The 22,053-nt window shown below is 43.7% G+C and overlaps 1 protein-coding gene across 1 annotated transcript in view; it reads right to left on the reverse strand.

The window, feature by feature from the left end:
- Positions 1-4,302: 4,302 nt before the first annotated feature.
- Positions 4,303-22,053, reverse strand: part of PAH (phenylalanine hydroxylase) — a 33,155-nt gene continuing 15,404 nt past the window's right edge. Inside the window, exons 4-13 of the mRNA XM_041398652.1 lie at positions 17,308-17,396; positions 15,049-15,116; positions 12,538-12,734; positions 11,410-11,545; positions 10,372-10,441; positions 8,888-8,944; positions 7,765-7,860; positions 7,311-7,444; positions 5,023-5,138; positions 4,303-4,471 (exon numbers count right to left, since the gene is read on the reverse strand). Of these exons, the coding sequence (XP_041254586.1) occupies positions 4,428-4,471; positions 5,023-5,138; positions 7,311-7,444; positions 7,765-7,860; positions 8,888-8,944; positions 10,372-10,441; positions 11,410-11,545; positions 12,538-12,734; positions 15,049-15,116; positions 17,308-17,396 (1,007 nt within the window). The 3' untranslated portion in view covers positions 4,303-4,427. The remainder of the gene's footprint in view (positions 4,472-5,022; positions 5,139-7,310; positions 7,445-7,764; positions 7,861-8,887; positions 8,945-10,371; positions 10,442-11,409; positions 11,546-12,537; positions 12,735-15,048; positions 15,117-17,307; positions 17,397-22,053) is intronic.

The following is a 22,053-nucleotide window of genomic DNA, read 5'->3' on the forward strand; positions in this document are numbered from 1 at the left end:
GAGTGGATTGCAACAGCCAGATATTGAGTGGAAACTGCCTGAGGGTGTGGGAGCAATGGCCAGGGGAATTGGTCAGACTGGAGATGCAGTCTGTCTGTGTGTGGTGAGCTCAGAGCTGCCAGGGGCAGGGACACAAGCTGGCTGCTGTGTGTTAGGTGTGGGGAGGTTTATGTTGGCCGTGCCAGACACATCAAGGGAAGCCGCCTGCGTAGGATGTGCGCAAGAGCCCAAAATGGCCCTCCTCCTCTGGGCAACTTCAAAGTGCAGTCCTCCTGCTCTGTTTGAAGGTGTTTGCAAGCTGTTCAGCCCAGAATACGGGTTCCTTTGTGGAGAGGCAACCAATTAGCCTGAGGTCCATTTACATCTCCCAGTCTGGACTGACCTGCAGGGTGTCTGACACTGTCCCTCACGCCCACTCTGCCTCACCTCACTGGGACTCTCTCTGTGTTGTCTATATCCCCAGTGAACCAATGGGCTCTTCTCCCAAATCATAGCCCATTCTGAGTGTTGGCTCCTCTGCACAGACACAGTTCTGGGAGTGCCAGAGAGACCTCAGCCAGAGTCAGAACCCACTGCCTACTTCTGAGCTTTTCCTACGCACAGGATCTGAACCTGTTCTATCCTACCCCTTAAGAGTGGAGTGCTGCCCCCAGGCTACATTCCTCTTTTGGAACTTGTTTCTGTCATGATTTTATCTCCAGTGAAATAGGCTCTCAGAAAGACCAGGGTCACATCTTTCTTGTGGGTTGCAGGATAAGTTCCAGGGGGATTTATCTCTGCTCCTGACAAGGCAGGCACATCTTCCCTTCCCTTACACTTGACATCAAAATATTGTTTCTGGATATGAGCATCCATATCTTCATACCTCAAATTACAATGTGCAGACCCCCTGTGAAGGTCATCCTGCAGGTCCAGAGATAAGACCACTCCTCTGGCCTCCCTTTGCAGATGGAGCCATTTTTATGTGCTCCTTAGCTTATCCTGGCTCATCCACACCCCTAAGTGTTATTGTGCTCCACCTCTTACCTGGCTGAGGGAGATATACAAAATTTTGTTCTCTAGGGATCACGACAGCACCACATCTTCCCTTGGGTCAAGACAGAGCACTGGGAAGGCCTTGATTTCCTCATCTCTTTCCCTGCTGACAGACAAACCCAAGGGGAATTTCGCAGCACTGTGCCCAGGAGGGAGGTCTCAGCATCCTGGGGAATGTTGGCTCCTCCAGACCTCAGGCACAGTGGGCTTTGCAAGGTGTGGTGAGTGCCAGTGTGGGAGAAGGGATGTCTCAAACATGCCCAACCCAGGCCCAGGGGCCGTGGGGCAGGCCACTGTTTGCCATGCAGCACCCACCCCTGATGCAGAACCCATCTCTGATGCAGAACCCATCCCTCATGCACACTGCAGCACCCTCCAGGCCTGGCTTGTGTCCCAGGTGACTCCAGGAGGGCAAGGGCTCCTCAGAGGTGGTTGAATGGCAGCTGCAACTGAATTAGTTGGGTGGAGAAATGGGCTTTAAGACAAAAAAAAGCTCTTCCCACATTCCCCCAATAGCGGAGGCAAGGTTTGGCACAAGAGAGGAAGGCCATGTCTGATCACCACCAACAGCCTGCCCTTTTTTAAATCTCGTACCATTTCAGGTAGCTTTATCCTGTATGAGAAGAGGGCCACTCATTTGGGATGGATGCAGCATTAATATTTTTAGTTTATTTAGGTTAATTTAGATGGTTACATCTGAACATCAAGATGTCTTCTCTGACAGCACCGTCTGAAGCAGCAGAAGGAGTTGTAAATAGAATGCTTTCCTGTGGACTGCTCCTGTGCTCAATCCCTTTTGCAACCATGTCTGCAGTCTTTGGGACTAAAATGTCCCTTCTGCAAGGCTGCTCTCAGATGTAGGCATCTTCAGACACCCAGAGGAGTCCACCAGTGCTGACTGGCCTCCCTCCATCTCAGTCATTGACCTGGGCCAAGGTCACTGAAAGGAAAGGGCCTCACAAAAAGCTTCTTTGGTCACCTGAAACTGAGCTGGAGATGAGGACACCAAGAAATGTGGTCGTAGTGGGATAAAAGTGAGGAAGGCTACCTGAAAGACTAGCTTGGGGTGGGTTAGTCAGAGTAGCACCCAAAGACTTCTGGAGTATGCAGATGCACAGGAGGCTGGGCTTGGCTGTGCATTTCTAAGTAATGGCACGCATCAGGAAGTCCCAGAATCTTGGCTGGATGAGTGACAGTCAACCAGCCCAAGAGAGCCTTTTTCTGTTCTGGGGAGCACCTCAGATGGGCATTACCTCCTACCTGAGTATTCAATTCTGGTTGACTTGGATGCTTACCACACAAGGAGAATTTACACTGGTCCGATAATGCAAAAAGCATTTTCCTGCAAAGCTGGAACTTTATTTAGGCATGAAAATAAGAAGTCACCCATTAAGGAGTACTATTTAAAATGTGATTTATTTGTAGTATTTAAAGTACTTAGGTACAAGATTATTTGTTCTGCAAGAAAATCTACTTTCCATACATTTCCTCTGCTTTTAAAATGCTGAACATTTAATTTTTTCTCATCTGTCTTGCTGAGCAGCCATGCTATGCTGCTTTGGCTGGAGCTATTGCTTATTTAAACCTGCTTTAAGGGACAGAGAATCAGACATGTGGCATCAATATTCTCTAACTATTCCACTTGCACATAAAAGAAAATCATGAATCCTGAGCTCTCGATTTTGCTATAGAACTACTGCTGCTGTCATTCAAGCCAGAAGCAGAGGAGCTTGGAAAGCTGTCTGAGGATTAGTTTGAAAGACTTTACCCTTGGGATGAAATTGCCTCTTTGTAGTATACAGTTACCTCGTGGGCCCTATTATATTAAGAGAGAAAAATATGGGCTACTTTCACACTGAAAATACATGTCAAGTGGGATTGAAAGATCTAGAGAGACATTGTGATGAGAAAAAAAAAGGAATAAAAAGATACTGAGATAAAAAAGGTTACTTCAAAGCACCGAAATGATACCATTTTGCATAAATATATGTCTATTGAAAAGCATTCCAGCTGGTATCCTTAAATTAATGTTATTACCTACCATATATATAATGAAAAGAACTGTACTTTCTATTTTCCTAAAGGATGATGCTTACATTAAAGCCATATTGATTTTCAAACTATAAATACAAAATTAGTACTATCACAGGTATGAGACTCGTGGCCTTTCAAATCCCTCTCCATCTTTCAATCTTCTAACCGAAATGTGACCCCTGAGCCATGTTAGTGTCATGATGCAGAATTGCTTCAAGCTGGAAATGCAGTTCAGCTTTGCTTTTCTCCCTTCTGCTCCAATGTTCCAATGCTGAGTTCCCTCCTTCAACCAGGGAGCATTATACAACGTGCAGCAGTCCAAGAGGGACTGAGTGATTAGTTGATTGAGTGAAATTTATTGGATAAATACAGAAAGAGCTTCCTGAACAGCAAAACTCTTCTCTCTCCATGCTCAGCCATTGAGTTAAGCTGGAGCCACCTTTGGTTCCCTTTGTTGACACAGTTGAGATATACTCCAGGAAAAATTAAACTGCTTTCACCAAAAAAAAAAAGGAGATTAAAGCTCAGATGGGCAGTGGAGATATAAAAAGATGTCATTACTTAGGACCTGTCTTGAAAGAAAACATGTTTGGGTTTGAATGCAGTTAGACGGGGCACAGCTGACCCAGGCCTTCCATGGCTTTGGTGGGGACTCTAGCCACAGACAGACTGAGTTAGGAGTTGGAAGGCTCCAGCATCTTCAGCTGCATTGTAACAGACACTTCCTCTCCATTTCCAAGCTGCTGGTATCCACCTTCTAGGTTGTGAGACCAGAAAGTTAAGAGACAGCTCTCAGGGAAGGACACACAAAGAATGCAGCCTTCACACACCAGCCATCCACTGTGAGCAGCTGAGTATGCCTGTAAGATAAATCTCCCCTTGTACCCTGAAAAGATCTCCCTGTACACCCTGAAAGGTGTATAGTTCCAGACTCCATGGGAACCTTGGACAACTGGGAGGCCCCGAGTGGAGAGTGACTGTGAGAGGAGGCAAGGTGGATCACTCTGTTCATCATTGACATCCCACCCCTGGTCCCATATCCACACGTGCAGCAGATCATGCTCTGCATGGTAAAGATCTCCTTCTGTTAACCTTTGGCACAAAACATGTACAGACTTCCCACAGGTCCCCAGGAATAAGGTAACTTTTATACATTAGTGAGAAAAAATGGATTGGCGTCTTAACGGCAGAAGAGTTGAGAGTCACATATAGATGTCTATTTTTCTGCTAATCCCTAATAATTAAGATATATAACATAATTATTGATGCAGTTCACTGGAAGATAATAGACTGAGGCTAGATCAAGACTGGCACTTGCACATGATAGCTTCTAGTCACTAGCAAGTTACAGCAAGTCTTCATTTGATCTTCTGGAGGGCATTGCAAAGGATCCCAATCTCACCTGCAAAGGAAATAATCAGAGCAGTTAATTCCAGAACTAGCCCATTTCTAACTCTCCTGTATGTATTTTGCCCTTTATATCCATTCTCTTAAAGAATAAGATAAGCACAGAAGTGCTGAACTGGACATGTGTATTAGGGTCTTACTGGAACTAGGTCATCCCTTTGCCTTCACTAGCCAGGCTGGCTCACAGGACCAGAGGAGCTGGCTCACAGCAGGCCAGCCATTGTGGGGGGAAAATGTGATCAAAGCCATGCTTCTCCTTCTCTTCCTTACTGAAAACAGCTAGGATCCTCCTCAAGGCCATCTGCCATTTCCTAGCATCTCCTCCAAAACTGGGTTTTTCAGATTTAGCAAGTTATAGTCAAGTGGAAATGCTTGTTGAAGCTTGGCTAGAATTGGGAAGTATTTTTTTCATGAGAAAGGGGATATGTGCTGCCTTATCTTGGATAGGCTCAGAGCATAAAATGCAACCAGATGGAATCCGCCTTGTGGTTCCTATTTTGACCCAAGTTTTGAGGAATTCAAGGTAACAAATGTGCAATTCCTTACTGTTGATCGTGTCAGCTAAGTTCTTCAGCTGCTTTGCATTGTCCAAGACTTCAACCCTCTGTGTGTAGGGATTGTACCGAACAGAGAAAGGACGAGGGATTGTTTGAGCAAATTTCCTGAGGGAAAAAACATAAACAAATGTACAGTTTAATTTTTTTTTTTCACCAACTATTTTCTTGGTGTGTGCATTTGTTGATTGTGGGGATAAGAAAATCTATGGGAGGAAATAACTGAAATTCCTGCTGACTGATCTGAGACCTACAATGTTCTGCAACACACTTGAAATTGCATTTGTCCTTATCACCTCTGGGTTTTTTTTCTGAACAGAACTAAGCTATTGGCATGGCAACACTGCTCCTGGTATAGGCCAACTATGTAGCAACTGGGCTCTGCCAAGCTTGCAAACCTCATTTTCCTTTCATTAGTTCATTAGTGCAAAAGGTAGGAAATCTAACCCAAGTCTGAGTTTCTGGGGAATTAAGGTCAAGGATCTATGTCATCCTGGTATGCCAAGGAGCAAGCAGGCACCTAATCTCTGGCATGGTCTAGCTCTTAAATTACCTGGTAGTTTGCAGGTAATTTAAGAGCTAGATGATAGTTAATCCAGTGAAGCAGATTTCTCTTCTGCAAAATAATTAATTCCATGTCAAAAGCATTAAGACTTGGGTTCTTGGGAAAATATTAATTTGCATAACCACAGAACTGCGGAAAGAAGGGCTCTGAATGGGATGAGATGGTCAGAGCTATTGTTCCAGGCTCCTTGTAGACCCCAGCAGGATACTGGCTTATATATCTGCTTTGTATTACTGAAGTTATTGCTGAAAGAGGAAGGGAAGCACGCAGGAGTTGATTATGGAGCCCCACTACACAGACTGTGACTCAGCAGGGTAAATCCCATATGCCCAGAACAGTGGAATATGTTGGATGCCACCCCCAAAAAGCTTCTTCAGTTTAAACCATATTATTAACCTTATTAAGGACATTGTCTCAAACAGAACTCAGAATCAACAGGCCACAAGGTGTGACAGTGAAAAAATATTACGTTGGTTATGATGAATTTAGCAGCATTGGTCTAGTTTTTCTAAGAGGAGAGATCACATTAGAAGATGGCTTTCCTAAATCTCAGATGAAGGCAAGATCCCAATTAGAAGATTAATGTCGTAAGCTGAGATCTTTTAGGTCAGTCTCAGAATAATTTTTCAGAAAGGTATTTTGTTACCCACAAACACACATGTCCAGATGCAAGCCTCTAACACAGGCACCGGACCAAACCCCAGAACTTCTATTTCAATTTAACCACTTTTTTCAATTTGGTCACTGAAGCAAATAAAAAAAAGCTCCAAGATATTTTGTTGCAGCTAAGTGAGGCAGCATTTTCCATGTCCTCAAGGAGCTTGCTGCTCAGGGATACATACAGAGAAGACAGAAGCTCTGTGCAGGGTATTAATAGCCCAGGCCAGAAGAGAAGGCCATCTTTCCCAGCTATTTCCCCAAAGAAAAGGGCACAAGGAAAAGCTGCAGACTTATGACAGCTAAGGAAGCAGCTGGGCAGAGAGCTAGGAAGACCTCAGAGGTGGGGAGTCTGAGGTAGCAGAACATCTTGGGATGCAGAACAATTTATCTTTGAAAGGTAGAAAGATAAGGGACTGCAGGTCTGGGACAAGCCTGTGTGTGGCATTTCCAAGTGAAAAATAAGTTGAGTGTGAACCACGGCCAGCCCCCAGTGGCTTGACTAACACCCAGAAATATGGCAGTGTGTTGGTGTTTTAACAGGAATGGAAACATTGTCAAGGTGAAAACCAAGCTGAACCCCAACACAGGCTGAGCCATTCCTGTTCCAAGAATCAGAACTGAACCTGGAGACAACTTCAGAGGAAAAGGAGCAGATAATATGAGATTTTTTTTTTTTTTTTACAATAACTGTTAATTCTAGTAATGGCAAAGTTACTTGGTTTGCATTAATTAGCCAGATTTGACTTTAAATATTAGTATCACTGCAATTGAACAAATAACCTTTTTTTTTTTTTTTTTTTTTTTTTGTTAGACAGATGAAGCTCTTAGTTACACTAAGCACAAATTCTTGGTTTCATGCATAAGGTATATTCCTGTTACTACTCATTTTTGGTCAAGATTCTGAGGCTATAAAAGGTTTATTATCTTTTAGCATTGCACAGATTTTTCTAATGCCTCTCAAAACATGATTATCAACCCAAGACCTGTTATGGCAATGAGATCCCCTGTATTTGCAGCAGACAAGAAGGAGTTCTTCTCTGGAATGGCTGCAATACCTTAGCTTTTCTTTTGCATCTTTAAAACTTTCAGCAACATAGTAGATAGGCTGGAACTCAGTAACACAGTACTTCTGCACAGAAGTCTTCTCCAGGACAAGAGGCCGAATCTCAGGCTTACTTGATAAACAATACTATGAACAAAAAGGTAAGAAATTAATTTCAGTGTAAGAGTGTTTGAACATGCTGTGAAAGAAATCAAGAGCAACTCCATTTCAGACAAGGAAGAGTTTCTCCTCTGGTAGACAGTGATAATGCCACTTACTGGGAAAGAAGGAGGTGCGAGTTCCTTGTGTATCCATACACCTACACATTTATCAGAGCTCTACAATGAAATACTACATTTCATCCTACTTCTATGCACAAACTATGAAGCAAAACCAAAGATCTGAAGATATTCAGAAAAGAAATTTGAATAATTATAAATGTATTTGAGATATTTTCTAGAACACACCTGCAGCTCCCCAAATGAAGACAGCAGCCCTGCACCGTATGCCTTGAGGGAATCTCCTTCCTTACAAAGTCCGAACTCAACTGTAAACCAATAAACCTGGAAAGAAAATTAGACAGGAACTTATTATTACTACATGAAAAATACACCATTTATATGAGTACATTTAGAGTTTCGATTTCTATATAAGATGATGATGTGTGTCAAGTTCAAGTGTATAAATGCAATAAATGTCCCTTCAGACTGAAATTCTTCTCCTAGGAGAAGCACAGTACTAAATTCTCTGTGCCTGAGAACCAGTTCAGTTCCATGCCAAACAAAGTCGTGTTTTACTGTGCTTATCTTTGTCAGCAGGAGCAATGAAATTACAGCAATAAAGCTTTATTTTGACTGGCCAACCCAGTGGAAGTTTGAACATTATTTTAGAAAAGTTTGAACCTTATTTTAGAAAAGTTTGAGTCCTGCTTCACACAGGGCAGCTGGCTGCAGCAACGGTGTGATCAAGCTGTTGGTGCAATAGGGGAGGAAGATGGTGAGTGGCCTGATTTGACTCCTGGGTCTGTCCTTTTGAAGGATACCTACCCTGGCTCAGAAAAAACTACCCAATCTATCAGAAGTGTAAAAGCCGGTAGAATTCTTTGCCGAGGTGGCCCCCATTTGGCACTGGGGGCACTAATCTCAGAGCAATACCCCCGGTTCTATTCCAAGTTTGCAGCTCTGGGTCTCAGTAGTCTCAGAGTAGCTATCCAGGTGATCTATGTTGACTACAGAGGATAGTGCCTGCCTGGCAAAGTGGAAGAGATGCTTGAAGGTGAAATAACTACAGAAGCTGCCTCTTGAAATTTCCTGTGGGGATGTAGCAACATATAATCTTTTCTTGCCCAATATGTTTGTGCTGGAGGAAATCTCGTTTGGGCTTCTGTGTTTAATCACAAATGTCACTTTGAATAAGGGGTGACAAAGCTATTTTCCTTTAGTGCAACTGTTTCAGGGTAGGGTTTTCCAATCATGATCTTCACTCTGATCCCATTCAGCTCTATGGGAGTTCTATCAGTGACTTCAGTGGCAGCAGAATTAAGACAACACAGGGCGCTTTGGAAAATTGAGCCCTCATTTATTAAATTACCGTAGCAAGTTTCTCGATGAAATCATCTGGAGCTCCCAGAGATGCCAGTCCAATTTCCTGTAACAATAAACCATTATTCTTCAAGCTGTTTATTGCAAACATTCTTCCTGCCCTGTCTTATGTAATTGCTCACATTTTAAATGTTACCATTGCTTACTACCACACACAAATGTTTACAGGACATGTTCCTATCATGCAAGATCAATTTTAAACCAGAAATCTCTCCAAAAATGAACAAAGGGTCTTGTCCAAATGCCATTTGCAAGGCATGATCCTTTGTGCCTGATACAAAGCACATTGAGGTCAAATAAAATTTTCTTCTTGTTTTGGCAGGCTTTTGATCAAGTCTACAATGAACATCTGAGAGAATGATAGGGACAAAAGGAGGCAAATCAATCACACCTACACACCTTATATATTTCTCTTTCTTTTGATGGGTCCTGATTAAAGGAGTTTTCCTGGAGCCTTGAATGAGCTTTTTTTTTTTTTTGAATGACAGGGCATGGTTTGAAAGAGCTTATTCATACCTTGGGAGCTAATGAAGATTTTTCCAGGAGGCATGAAATAGTTGGATTCAAAAGACAGACACATGAGACTACATATAGCCAGGTTCCTTTCTTGATTTGCTCTAGTGAGGACTGCATAGTGCAAAAATCAGAGGGCTCCCCCCACACACAGCAAAGGCATTAGAACAGCTTATCACCATGTCAAATCCAAGGAAGCCAAGGTACAGTATGGCTCATCTGGAAGGAAACACCAGTTCTGGAAAGGGCAAAGCCTAAAGGCAATACTGAAAACTTACTAACAAGATCAAACTGACTTTTGAGATGTTACATCAAGCCAGCCTGCCTTCCTTCCTTCCTTCCTTCCTTCCTTCCTTCCTTCCTTCCTTCCTTCCTTCCCTTTTCCTCTCTCCCTCCCCTTTTTCTTTATCAGTCTTTATGCCTTTCTATCTTTGTGTATTTCCATGTTTTCTGATAGGATGTAGACACAACTTTACTGCTTCACCAGGGTTTGGCTTCTTTTCCAGAGACGTTAACACTACCAAAAAGAAATTTCCTCTCCAGCCTTCTCCCATGCTTACAGCTGAGACAGTTCCTCACTTTACTCAGCCTCCAATGTCACTTCAACAGAAAACAAAACAAAATTTCCATTTTCCCTAACATTTGAATATCATCATGAGGTAATAATCCATCTGACTCATGAGCTCTGTGACTTCACTCAGAAGGGTCAACATCTGCAGGAAGGTTTTAAAATGATGGCTTCTGTCAGAAAGCAATTCACACAAGATCATGTCTGGAGTTGGACTTTATGTTTTCACCTATGTGAATTGTGTCCAGATTTCAACCAATAAATAAACACCTCAACCACTCTTATACAGTATGCTTAAAGGTGAATCTGCACCATCCTTCACAGCTCTTGGACCATCCTCTGAATTACTGTGTGTTTAATTATATACATAATATAACCACTGAATAACTTACCTGGGAAAACTGAGCAAAACTGGGATCAGCAAAAAGAGGCACGTGTCCTAGCAGCTCATGACAAATGTCACTGCAGGAAAACATGACATCTGAATAACTGTGATTCAGGAAAAGTCCAGCAATGCTGGAAGAATGCCCTAGAACCAGCACACAGTCAAGAGCTCAGTGCATTTGCTCCTACCAGCAGATACCGTTCACAGGAAAACATTTTGCACTGAAATTATTCTCGTGGTGGAAATGCTTGCAAACCCCAGGGTTTTCTGTGCTTTTGCATCATACATCCCCTCAGCAGCAGGGACTATTAGATTTTTCAAATACAGAGAAGTGATCTGGTGAGATGGAAAGGGGAAGGGAATAAGATGTCCAAAAAATTCTGGAAGACCTTTTTAGAAGAAAAAAAGGTAGAAAAAAGAATTTCAGCCTGGCATGATGACAATGGGGTAAACAAAACCAGGAAATAAAATCAGAATAATTAATAAAAACTAAAAGAAAGGAAAAAGAGTTTGTGGAAAGTAGGAAGCAAAAAACAAAACAAAACAAAACAAAACCAAGGAAGAATTGCAACTATATGAAACAGAATAAGAAATCTGTTTTTAAAATGGCAAGTGGAAAAGGACAATTGACAGAGAGAAACACTCCAAAATGAAAAAGATATGGGTTCAGTGGTCTGGGTTTCTGCTGTCTTACTGCCAGTAGCTTGCTTGCAGCAGGTTATGTCCTTGCTGCGCTACTTGGGTGCTAATGGCTTAGCTAAGTGCCCTTGTACACTGCTCTCTTGCATCCCAGCCCCTGCACAAGCAGGCCTTCAGTAGCAAAACTGTCTCGTCTGCCCCAGGAGAACTTGCAGAAGCGGCTGCAGACTGTTAAACACACTAGAAAGGTTCCATAAACGTTTCCAGAAGAGAGCAGTCCCTTGGCTGCTCTCCCCCAGCCCTGCTCCCAGGAGCGCTGCACAGTGCCAGGCAGTTATTCCCAGCTGGGCTGACCCTGCTGCTGGTGTGCTGCAGCTCGACACCCTTTGTGTGCCAGAGTACTCACGGCTCCGGGGTGTACATGGGCTTGGAGGCGTGGCGGATGTACTGCGTGGAGTGGAACACGCGGAACGCCAGCCCAGCCAGGAAATCCCGAGAGGAGAGCAAGCCTGCAACGGGACGCAGCCGAAAGCCAGTGCAGCCTGAAGGGACAGAAAGACAGCACCTTAAAAACAGCTGATGTGTTTGATTTAGCCTCATCCAGACTCCTTACAGTGAGAAAAGTTTGCTGATGGTTGATGTTTTGGTTTTTTTCTTGAATCTCTGTCGGAACCCAGGACATTTCTCTGGCTGCCATGGATGGCTCAAGACCCTGGCAGGAGGCTCAGAGACCTTGGCACGGAGTCAAAGACACCTGTGCCTTCGATTTTAACCCATGGAAAAAATTACCAGCTGTGTATGAAGATGCAAAAGCCACAAGAGTTAAAGTAGAATGATAGTTAATTTGTCACAGGGTGAAAAAGTAGAATTTTGGGGTTTTAGAATGGGGGTTCAAGAGGCAAGATGGAGGAATTTGGGTGTGTTCTGTCCTTCCTCCTCCCTGTCCTCCATCTTCTGCTGTGATGGTGGCACTTTTGGATTGGTTTAGAGTAAAGACAGACTGTCTAACATAGGTGATAGGTATTGGAAAATAATTGTAAATAAAGTACCCGTAGCTCTTAGTATAAAATGTTAACACCCCCCCAAGGATGGGAAGTGTGCCACAAACCGACCGGCCAGACAGACCTCAGCAGGCTGGAGAAAGAATGTATTAGATAAGAGAAAATAAACAACCTTGAAAAGCAGAGCCGAGGAATCTCGGCTTCCTCTGCGGTCCCAGGGCTGGGAAAAAGAGACTTTAATACCTTGTGAGCCATTTCAGCAACACAAAACCCAAGAAATCTCCTTATGTTAAATAGAGTTTAATTGCAGGCAATTTTCTGCCCAGGAATACCACCAGCACAGCATCTGAGCATTTGTCCCATTGTATCCCCAGAAGCTTTAGAGCAAGACCTGGGACACAGGCTAAGTGATGTGCCCAAACATCATAGGGAACCTTCGATGAATCAGGGATTGTTTTTCCCTGGAAGCACCACCCCCACTGACAGCTGAGGCCTTTCACTTAATTTGGTTCTTTTAGGTGCTTCAAACTTACTCTGCAAGAAATTTGAAATATCTTCAAGCTGGGGAATATTGTCCTCCCTGTAGCCACAGTACTTCTCCAGCAGTGGGAACACGTGGTTGTGTTCATAGCAAGCATGAGTTGGATACAGACTCTTCAGCTCTCTGAAGACAGTGCCCCAAGTTTTCTTTTCTTCTTCCGTATAGGTGACACGAGGAATAGGTTGGCCACTAGAAAGAAAATGGACGTCCTCAATAGCGGCCACAGAAAATGTCCTATGCCATCAACATGCTCTTTGTCCTTTCCCACCTGCCATTTTCAAAACAGTTTTCTTACTCTGCTTCATGTTGCAGCTTTACTAGGACTGGCCAGGAGCTGCTGGTGCAGGAGAGGAGATGTTTTTGGGCCGACACACAAGTGCAAAAGGAGCCTCACTTGTCCCTAGGCAGTGTCTGGAAAGGACTCTACTGACCTTGGCTAAGATAATGGCCTTCAGACAGCTCCTTGCATTATTGTGTTAAAAATAAATCAGTGCTTATTTGTGTTTTAAAGGTGTTCTTGTAAAAATACTTGCTTGCTGTTGAATTTATTTTTTCTTTCTTGATACAAAGGAGCTGTTTTACTTCTTGCTCTAGTGAGCATTATATTAATGGTTTTTGTAAAACCATGAAACCATCAGATCCATAAAAATCTGTTGCAGTGGCAGAGAAATTCTGATCTGTGCTCTGTGTCATAACAGATCAGACTCCAGCCCGTTTGACTTTTTCTAATTGTAAGGAGCAATTATCAGTTAAATCCCACCCTCAGGCCTCCACGTGCTTAGCTCATGTTGAAGGTAACAGGAGTTATACATCACAAGCAATTCAGTTTGGTCTCCTGTGAATAACCAATTCCTTAGCAATAATGTTAAGGCCATAGGTGAATCCAGCAGCTTTGAAAAATCAAAGGGGTTTAAGTAACTTAATAGGTTTAACAACACTGCTGGAACAATGCTGAAGCTTTCCAAACCCCAGAGACCCATTGTTAAACCCTTGATGACACCCCACCATCTCCCACTTTCTCTTTTTTTTTTTCTTGAGCCTCAGGGCAGCTCCTCTGGAGAACCATCACCTTCTGTCTCTCTGTATCAGCTCTCCTTGATCTGTGGAGCTTTAAACATCATGTTGAATTATGAGGATTGCTGGGTGATTTTTGTTCCTATAGCACTCCTAAATAATCCTCAACCACCTTCCAGGGCTACTGGGGGAAGCTATGGCTTTAAAACCTTTCAAATTTCAATTAAAAAACTGTTCTAGGGATCAATGGAGCCAGAAGCAAAGTAAAGCAGAGGGAAGAGGCAAGCTGAAAGCAAAGAAAAGAGAAATCAGGGAAACTGAGCATTTAACAAAAACAGTGGGCAAATCTATCATGAGAGGAGGCAAAAAAACCAAAGACAAAGTAGGGGCAAACAGCACAAACAAAGAGGACAGAGCAGATGCAAAAGAAGGGATACAGAAGAGGATTAAATTAATGTTAGGAAGAATACAAGGCAAGCAACCACTGACCCATCTCATTGTTGCAGCTGTGTAGCACCTTCACAACTTAAGAGCCCTTTCCTTTTCAGTGAAGCCTGCAACTTTAGTTGTGCCCCTCCTCCTGTCCACTTCTCTGTATCTTCTGTGGGATATCTAAGAATGTGCATTAGAACTGTTCACATCTGGGCACAAAAATCTTATCCAAATTTTCTAGCTATAAACTGTCTTTCTGACTTTTTTCACCTGACATTTTGTACTTTCCATCAACCAGTCCAATTTTGTTTCTCCTTTTGTGATTACATTATTAGCTCTTTGGCTCAGGGGCTATATTTTGATCCTGTGCAAATTGTAGCCCAAAATTTACAATATATATGTTATTTACAGTCCCAGCAAGAATCAGGCCCAGTAGTACTGATCTATACATGTGAGTGTCTCTGGGAACAGAGTTTCCAGAGAATTTCCTCCAGATCTGATCATTGAAAGCAATCAAATACGCCTGTTCTAACTGAATTTATCATCTCTATTAACTTATTTTTCTTGGGAAATTAAAGACTAAATTGCTGATTGCAGCTGGATTAGACATGATCAAAGTAGAGTAGCAGACACTGGATTAGCATCAGAACCATATGTTATTCATTATTTTAATAGTGTATGCAGATCCTGCTTTAATGTTAATGATAGGGACGCCTCCCCCAGCCCTGGTTAAATGGGGAATACCAGATTTATTCAATGCTCAGGTCTTTGTAGCAGCAAAGTCTGCTGCTCAATTAGACAACAAAGCTGGGAAAGAGGGGTGTTGGGGGGAGAGAAGGGAGATGATGTCTCTTCTGAACAAGTGCCTGGAACAATTTACCTTTGTTTTGCTGTGATTTGGGGATAAATGCATGAACAGGAAGATTTAAACACATGGCAGAGAAAAACCAACAGCAGGAGGATGCTTTTGGAAAAGCAGGGATAGGCAGCAGGGTGAGAACCCTAGGAGAGGGCAGGAGATGAGGGCTTGCTTTGCTCCCATGCCGTGGGTACTCACTGTCTGTAGTTGTAGGCAATATCCGCAAACTCCTTCCTGCGGGCCCGGTACACGGGATCTTTGAACCCCTGAAGAGAAACAGTGATGGTCAGTCCATGCAAAATGGTCAGTAAGTGCAAAAGGTGAAGAGCCTTCCTCCCAGTGAGCACCCTCAGGCATGGCTGGTGCATCCAAGAAGTGCAGCAAGGTCGGTGGGAAAGCTGCCTCCGTTCAGCCAGGGCAGCGCTCCTTCCTGGGCTGCAGAGCCGCTGAGCAGCCACAGTCTCTCACCACCCCCGCCCCCCAAGTCTTTTCTTTTTCTCATTTCCACTTCCTATAAGATATGGAAACTTGTTCCTTTACAGCAACAGCAAGGTGCTCCTGGCAAGAGCAACCCAGAATTATCAGTACTGGGATAACCATGCCCTTCTGGTTTCCCTTGAAGCTTGTTGCTGTCCCTGGCACAGCTGGGCTGCCCTAGAGAAGCAGAATCAAAACACATTCCAAACACATTCATCAACTCAATCGGACCTTTTAGGCAGATTTTCAGCAGGAACCACACTTAAAACTGCTCATTTTCAAACTGCTGGAGGATCAGTAGCCACTTAGCAGGCCAAAACCCCCTATTTGTAGTACAAATTCAACAATTTGAAGGCAATTAATGACTACAAAGAATGTCTCATAGACCTTGCGGCTGGGAGCTTGACCTTTGCAGCTAATTAGCAATAAAACCAAGGATAAGAAATAAAACCTCTAAATCTTCATCTGGGATAACCGTTCTCCCACCCCAGTGTGCCTGCTGTTTAGACTAAAAGATCCTCAGGACCAGGAGTGCCTTCACCACCTGGAGTGCAGGAACATCTTCTTTCCAAGCTAGGATGCTCTTCAGCAGGGAAAATAGGAACAGCTCCCTGGGCACCGCAGCAGTCCATAAATGCATCTCTCAGTGGTCAACGGCACAACTGGACTGAGGGGCCACAAAACACAGCCAAGTACAGGAGGCAGCTGAAGTGGAGTGTAAATTCATGAGTGTGAATAAAAAAGGGGTAGCCAATTATTAGTAAACAAGCCATGACATCGCACTGCAACAGCCAGTGGCCAAAAAAATGCACTGTCCAAGGTTAAGCTGTCATGGAGATCATTGTGATTAAATTCCATGCATCACTTTACTAAAAACACAGGCTCCTTTAGTTTCTGTTTTTCTGCACTCTATGGACTGTCACCTATTTACCCCAGCAGCTGGCTTTCTTTTTTAAAGCACAAGTGCTCACTAACTAATTCTAGGAACTGGAGGAGAGACGCTTCATTCCTTTTTATAGATTTTTCTTTTCTTTTTTTTTCTTGGTTCTTTTTTCAAAAACGATCTTGGTCTATTCCCACATGACACACAAGGGGGCCATTGGCTCAGTGTATCTCTTTTCATTCTGCTTCTCATATGACCACAGTGAACATCATGAATCATTGTACATGGTACATAACACGTCTTGAATTAAGCAATAGGTAGTGAATGACTAATCACCCCATCTCAATTAAACTAATAGCAGCAATTTTTGGTGCACTGCATGTAATTTATTTATAATCACCCTATCTCAATTAAACTAATAGCAGCAATTTCTAGTGCACTGCATGGAACTCAGTGTGTTTTGACAAATGAAAGTAAGTTGTTGTTTGCTTGGAGAGGGAATAGGGGCAGAAAATATTCTTGTATCTGAACAAAACTGAAAAACCGCAAAACAATTTTTTTTATCAGCTAAGTCAATGAACAAAACTTTCTGATGCTTCCATTTAAACCATAAACTTTTTGAACCAAGAACATTTTCTTTTGTCATGTCTCACTGTAAAAGTACCATGTCAGATTTAGTATCCACATAACAATACACTGAGCTAAATCCTGTGTACGTAATCAAGAATGAAAAAAGTCTTTCTCTGGGCTATGCCATGTTGCTTCTTCTTGTTGGAGATACACAAAGTGAGCCTGAAATCACTGCATCAGAGCCTCCTGGGAAGAGTATGTGTGAGATGTGTCTTTGTGGTGGTCTTGTGCTCTGAAAACCACTACAATTTTTAAGATCTCTTGGCATTTGCTCAATTATAGCAACTTTTGGTTTGATTTACTCCATAACCAGGGATTGGGCTGATTGTAACCCTAGAAATGTGGTAGCCTTCTTGTCCTGTACCATGTGAAATTTAGTCTACTGGATCTGTACTAAAAAAGAGCAAATTTAACTGAGATAAACATCAGTGCCAATAACTAGAAAAATCACTAAAAATAATTCTTACAGGATGATCAGCATCCAATTCTGCTCCGTAGCTTAGGATCTGATTGGCAAACCTGTCCAGCTCCTGGATACTTCTTGGGAACCACGGTACTGCAAAACAGAAAAGAAATAGAGACTGGTATCCTTCTTTGTTATTTGATTTTTTTTCTTCTTCTGATATTTTCATCTTTTGATCATATATACATATAAAACATATTCAAAGGGCTAAATTATTTCTTTTCCCCATAGTAGGAAACAAGAACAAACCAAGCAAGTTGTCTTGAATTTGTGATCGTTTCAGACTGTTGGAAGAATACAGAACATCAAGAGCATCTGAACCTTGGTGCTGGCTTGTAACATTTATGATTTTCTGTTTATTACTTCTGGTGTCTTGGCTTATCAAAATGCAGAAAATTTTCACAATAAGCCAGAATCATCCCCTTCAAAGGAATCACAAGAAACTCCATAACAAGGATAAATAATTTTTCGACTGTCTGAAACACTTTATAAGACGTACTTGGTGACCCACTTGAGCTAGGATTCTGAAACAAAATGACAAATGGCATCCTAATACCTCAGATCAGCACCATAACACTGCAGTCATTACACAATAATACATTAACTTAATTAACTTTCTTGGTCTATTTCTCTATTGCCTTGTAACTCACATGCTATACACACTGTTTCAGGCACAGCCAGCATGTGAGAAGGGACCTTGTTGGCCACACAGAGCGTACTGTCCATGTGACCCTCTTGTTACAGAAGGACATAAGGTGAGAAGGTGCTGCCACATTCTCTTCATAGAGAAAAGCAAGGCACAATTCTTCCTAAGAATATGTCTGAGATTCACATTCTCTGAACCTCAGAGAAAGGGAAAACACAATTCTTATCACTTGCTGTGCCTGTGTTGTGCCAGAGTAGAATGCAATATGGAGCTTGTTTACCCACAGTGAGGATGTTTTGTTCCCTTGGCCTGTTAGGGCCAAGAGTGTGTGTTGGACTGTCTGCTGACAGTCACGAGAGAATGGGAGATGAGCGCAGTTCTGTGCAGTTGTGTGCACGGCAGATTCAGTTTAGATGCAATGTCTGTAATATAGTTTAATAAAGTAATTAATTAGCCATCTGATATCCATGGAGTCAGATGCATCATTCTCTGTCCTTCACCAACGTCAGAGTAGCCATTGATTTTCAATAAGAGACAACAGGATTTCCAGATGTGATGTGTTGAGTTAAAAAAAGAGTAAGTCAAGCACCTTCATGGCAATTGAATACAGGGGATTGAATCAGTAAAAAGTTTGCAATTGATCGAGAGATTTTCTTGTGCAAATGGGTGTTTCTTGCTCAGCCAGTGCTTGGAAAACAGCTGATTCCCTTCTGTGGCTTTCAGCTCAGCTGGGAGCTCTGCTGCTGGGCCATACCTCCCCATCTTATTTTGGGGGCTGTGCCAAGTGAACCTGATCCTCGGCCAGCAGCTCCTGAATGAGTTCCCTGCAGTGCCTTGGTGATGGGGCTCATCCCAGACCTGATGGACCACCTGCAGGATAAGAGGATCCCTGTCTCCAGGGCTATTCAGCCATGCCTTGTGCCGAGCCTCACGGCACGGAGGGCGCTTGTGGCACTGGATTTCTGCGAGGCACCTGCACAGAGGCGCTGGAGAAGCAACAGCAGCTTTACAGGGCTCGATTTGGGGCCCCAGGCAGAGAGCACCCACAGCCCGGACTGCTGTCCCATCGCCAGCCTGGCTCCGTGCTGGGAGCCTTCACATTTGTTTGCAGCTGGCCAGGAAGATCCGGGATGCCTGAGCCTCCCGGGATGCGGGGAGCCGCTGAGCGGTTCCCGCGGCGGTGCCTCCCCTTCCCCCGCACGGCAGAAGGGGGATTCGGTCCGCCCCTCTCCAGGACGCGCACGCTTCTCCTTGCCCTAAAAACCAGAGCTGAGCCAGTCACTAGATGGCAGCAGCAGACCCAGGAAGGTCCCCAGATGGGTTTCATTGCCGCTGGATGCACCGCTGGTTCTCCTAGCTGCTAAGGAAACACTCTCCTCTCGCTGTCAGAAAGTTTCCTGCACCCCAACCCCTTCACTGGAACTAGTCACAGAGGGGGAATAGAAAAAGGTGCGTTTGATCCGTAGAGAGTGGTCACTACTTACATCCATTTTCTATCTGGGTTTGTCTCCTGGCTGTAGCACTGAGCTTTGTGTGATGGTGGGGAATTGCTTCACTGTTTTGTGCTTCAGACTCCCCACTACCAGCCTGGGGTGTGGCACACTGGTGAATGGTTTTGTGTTAGGCACTGGGGAAGAAAGGCTGCCTGGCAGCCCCACAGCAAAGGATTTGTCAGTGTTAGAGAGAAAACCACTCTTCTCAGGGATGCACCATGACCTGAAGGGGCCAAGCTGTGTAGAAATATTGGTGGGGGCTGAAGTCTGCACTGGATTTTGGCAGTGATGTCTGTAGGGCTTTGCTGGCCTGAATCAAAAAGGACTTGCCTGGCAGGGTTTGAACTATTGCTGACTTACTTTCCATACAGACTTACTTTCATTAAATATATTATTCTCAAGATTGCCTTAATACTTGGTGCAGGCCTCATTAAAGACTCGAGGAAAAACTGACTCCAGGCTGATGGTGTCAGTCCTGGGTGTGCAGATGGGTGATTTTCTTTTTCCCTAAAGAGGAGAAGCAACTCATCTTCCTGGCACTAAGTCCTGATCCTGCCTACCCAAACACCAGCAGTAGCTAAATGAGAGCAGCTCTGAGCTTGCAGAGTTGGATGGACGTGGCAGGCTGTAGAAGGGAAATCCCAAGGAGACTTAGTGCTGCTTGCACCAGCATAAGTTGTTGTGTCCTTGAAAGTGTTGAGCTTTCTCAGCTCTCATGGAAACAAGAATCCAAGACTCTGAGCACAGTTCTGGGGCAAAGACTGCTTTAAGTCCATACAGCCCTCACATCAAGGGCCAGGGTGAAAAAAGGCTACTGGTGGGTCTTCTGCCTAGATGCAATGTGCCAGGCCGCTGTCCCCAGCCCTCCCAGAAACTATTCAAAAGATCAAATCAAATTACCCCCTGGCTGAATCTATCCCATATTTTGTTTGCAACATCCTCCTGCAGCCCGTTCTCCAGACTCGCTGTCTGTCTGCACAGCCATTAATGAAGTGCCAGGGCGAGCTCTTCCAACACTGGGCCTCTGTGAGGGTCTGAGCAGCAAACGTGGGCTGATCAGTAATAAATATTGATTTGTCTGTAAGTGAAACAGCAGCATTTATGGGATGGTGCTGGACACCCAAGTGGTGACCAAATTACCGTGGGGTCAAATGCTGAGCAGAATGCTAATAAGCCATTTATATGAGAGGCAGCAAAGCAGGGCCAGCGAGGACTTCTGCAGAATCCTCCACTTGGACCATTGTGAGGAGGGTCAAAGACAGGTCTATGCAATTTATAGCAGTTCAAGGCCCAGGTTTAGCCCTTTTTTAAACACTCTCAAGTGCTCTGGCTAGCCTCAGGGTCTAGCAAACAAGGGCCCTACAGATCCTCAGCTCCCAGCTTTTTTCAGAAATGCAATAAATTGTCTGCATTTCCCTAATTCTGCAACAGAATAATATTTAATTCTTTTTATTCATGGGCTCCAAGTGGACTGCAGCTACCATCTTGTTTCCAAAAAGGCCCACTAGGAGATGTGCTGTGTTTTTACAACAAATCTTTCCACATACACAAAGAGCTTTTGGCTCAGCAGCTGCCAGCCCTTCTCATCTGAAGCTCCAAAGCTACATTTGGATTTAGAACACTTTGCTGGCCTGCTCTCACCTAAAATTACACTGTTGATCAAGTCTGATATTTGTAACTATTGGAATGTGTCAATTAAATGTTGCATTTAGTTAAGAAAAGACATTAAAAGCAGTTAAAAGGAAAAAGGACCAAAAAAAAAAAAAGCCATTCACTTATCCCTTGCCCAATAAATCACATACACACAGTGTTTAAACTGAGCTATACAGAAGGGACAGAATATAGAAATTTCCTCTGAGTGCCAACAAAGCAGTGCCCCAAGAATGGGACTGTGTGCATTCCACAGGAAACAGAAAAAGAAGGTTTTTTCTTTTTCAAATCATGATCGGGAACAAAATGAATCCTTTGCGGGGAAGAAAGGACAGCATCCTAGGCTGCAGCAAAAGAATCAGTCCCATGGGATCCCAGATTGCCTCTGGAAGAAAACCTTCCCAGCCTTTACCTGCCCACTGAGACAAGTGTGGCAACATCCCCATAAACCATCTGTCTGAGATTTTGCTCCTGGAGGCACAGTGCTCTCGTTCTGTGTTTTGGGAATAAGATTTCACACAGGCACATCTGTGGACTGTGACCAGATTTGCCAGGAGGATACATTTGACAGACAAGCTGGCCTAAAAGGCACCACAAGGCCTGCTATTTGTTAATGCCATCCCTGATAAAGGACAGCATCTCACCACACTTCCTACAGCTCAGGCTGTTCCCATCTCACTCTGCCCTTGCAGTGCCTCTGCCCAGGATTTGCCACCCACAGTTCATCCCCTAAGCAGGGCTTGTCTGACCTTTCAAAATATGGTCCTTGGAGGATTTCAGTTTGACTGGACCCTTATTGCTCATGAGAGGAGTTGAAATTGAAAAAAAAAATGAGAAAGGGCAAGAAGAAATATCAACCTTCCCCCTCTCTCCTTGGCAATAAATTGTTCTCATTTTATAATATTTCTGAATTGCTGAAACTAACAAACACAAGTTATCCCCTCAGACAGAAGAGGATCAA

The sequence above is a fragment of the Onychostruthus taczanowskii genome, unplaced genomic scaffold (genome assembly GCF_017590055.1).
Source record: "Onychostruthus taczanowskii isolate IOZ18803 unplaced genomic scaffold, ASM1759005v1 scaffold15, whole genome shotgun sequence".
Classification (NCBI taxonomy): Eukaryota; Metazoa; Chordata; class Aves; order Passeriformes; family Passeridae; genus Onychostruthus; species Onychostruthus taczanowskii.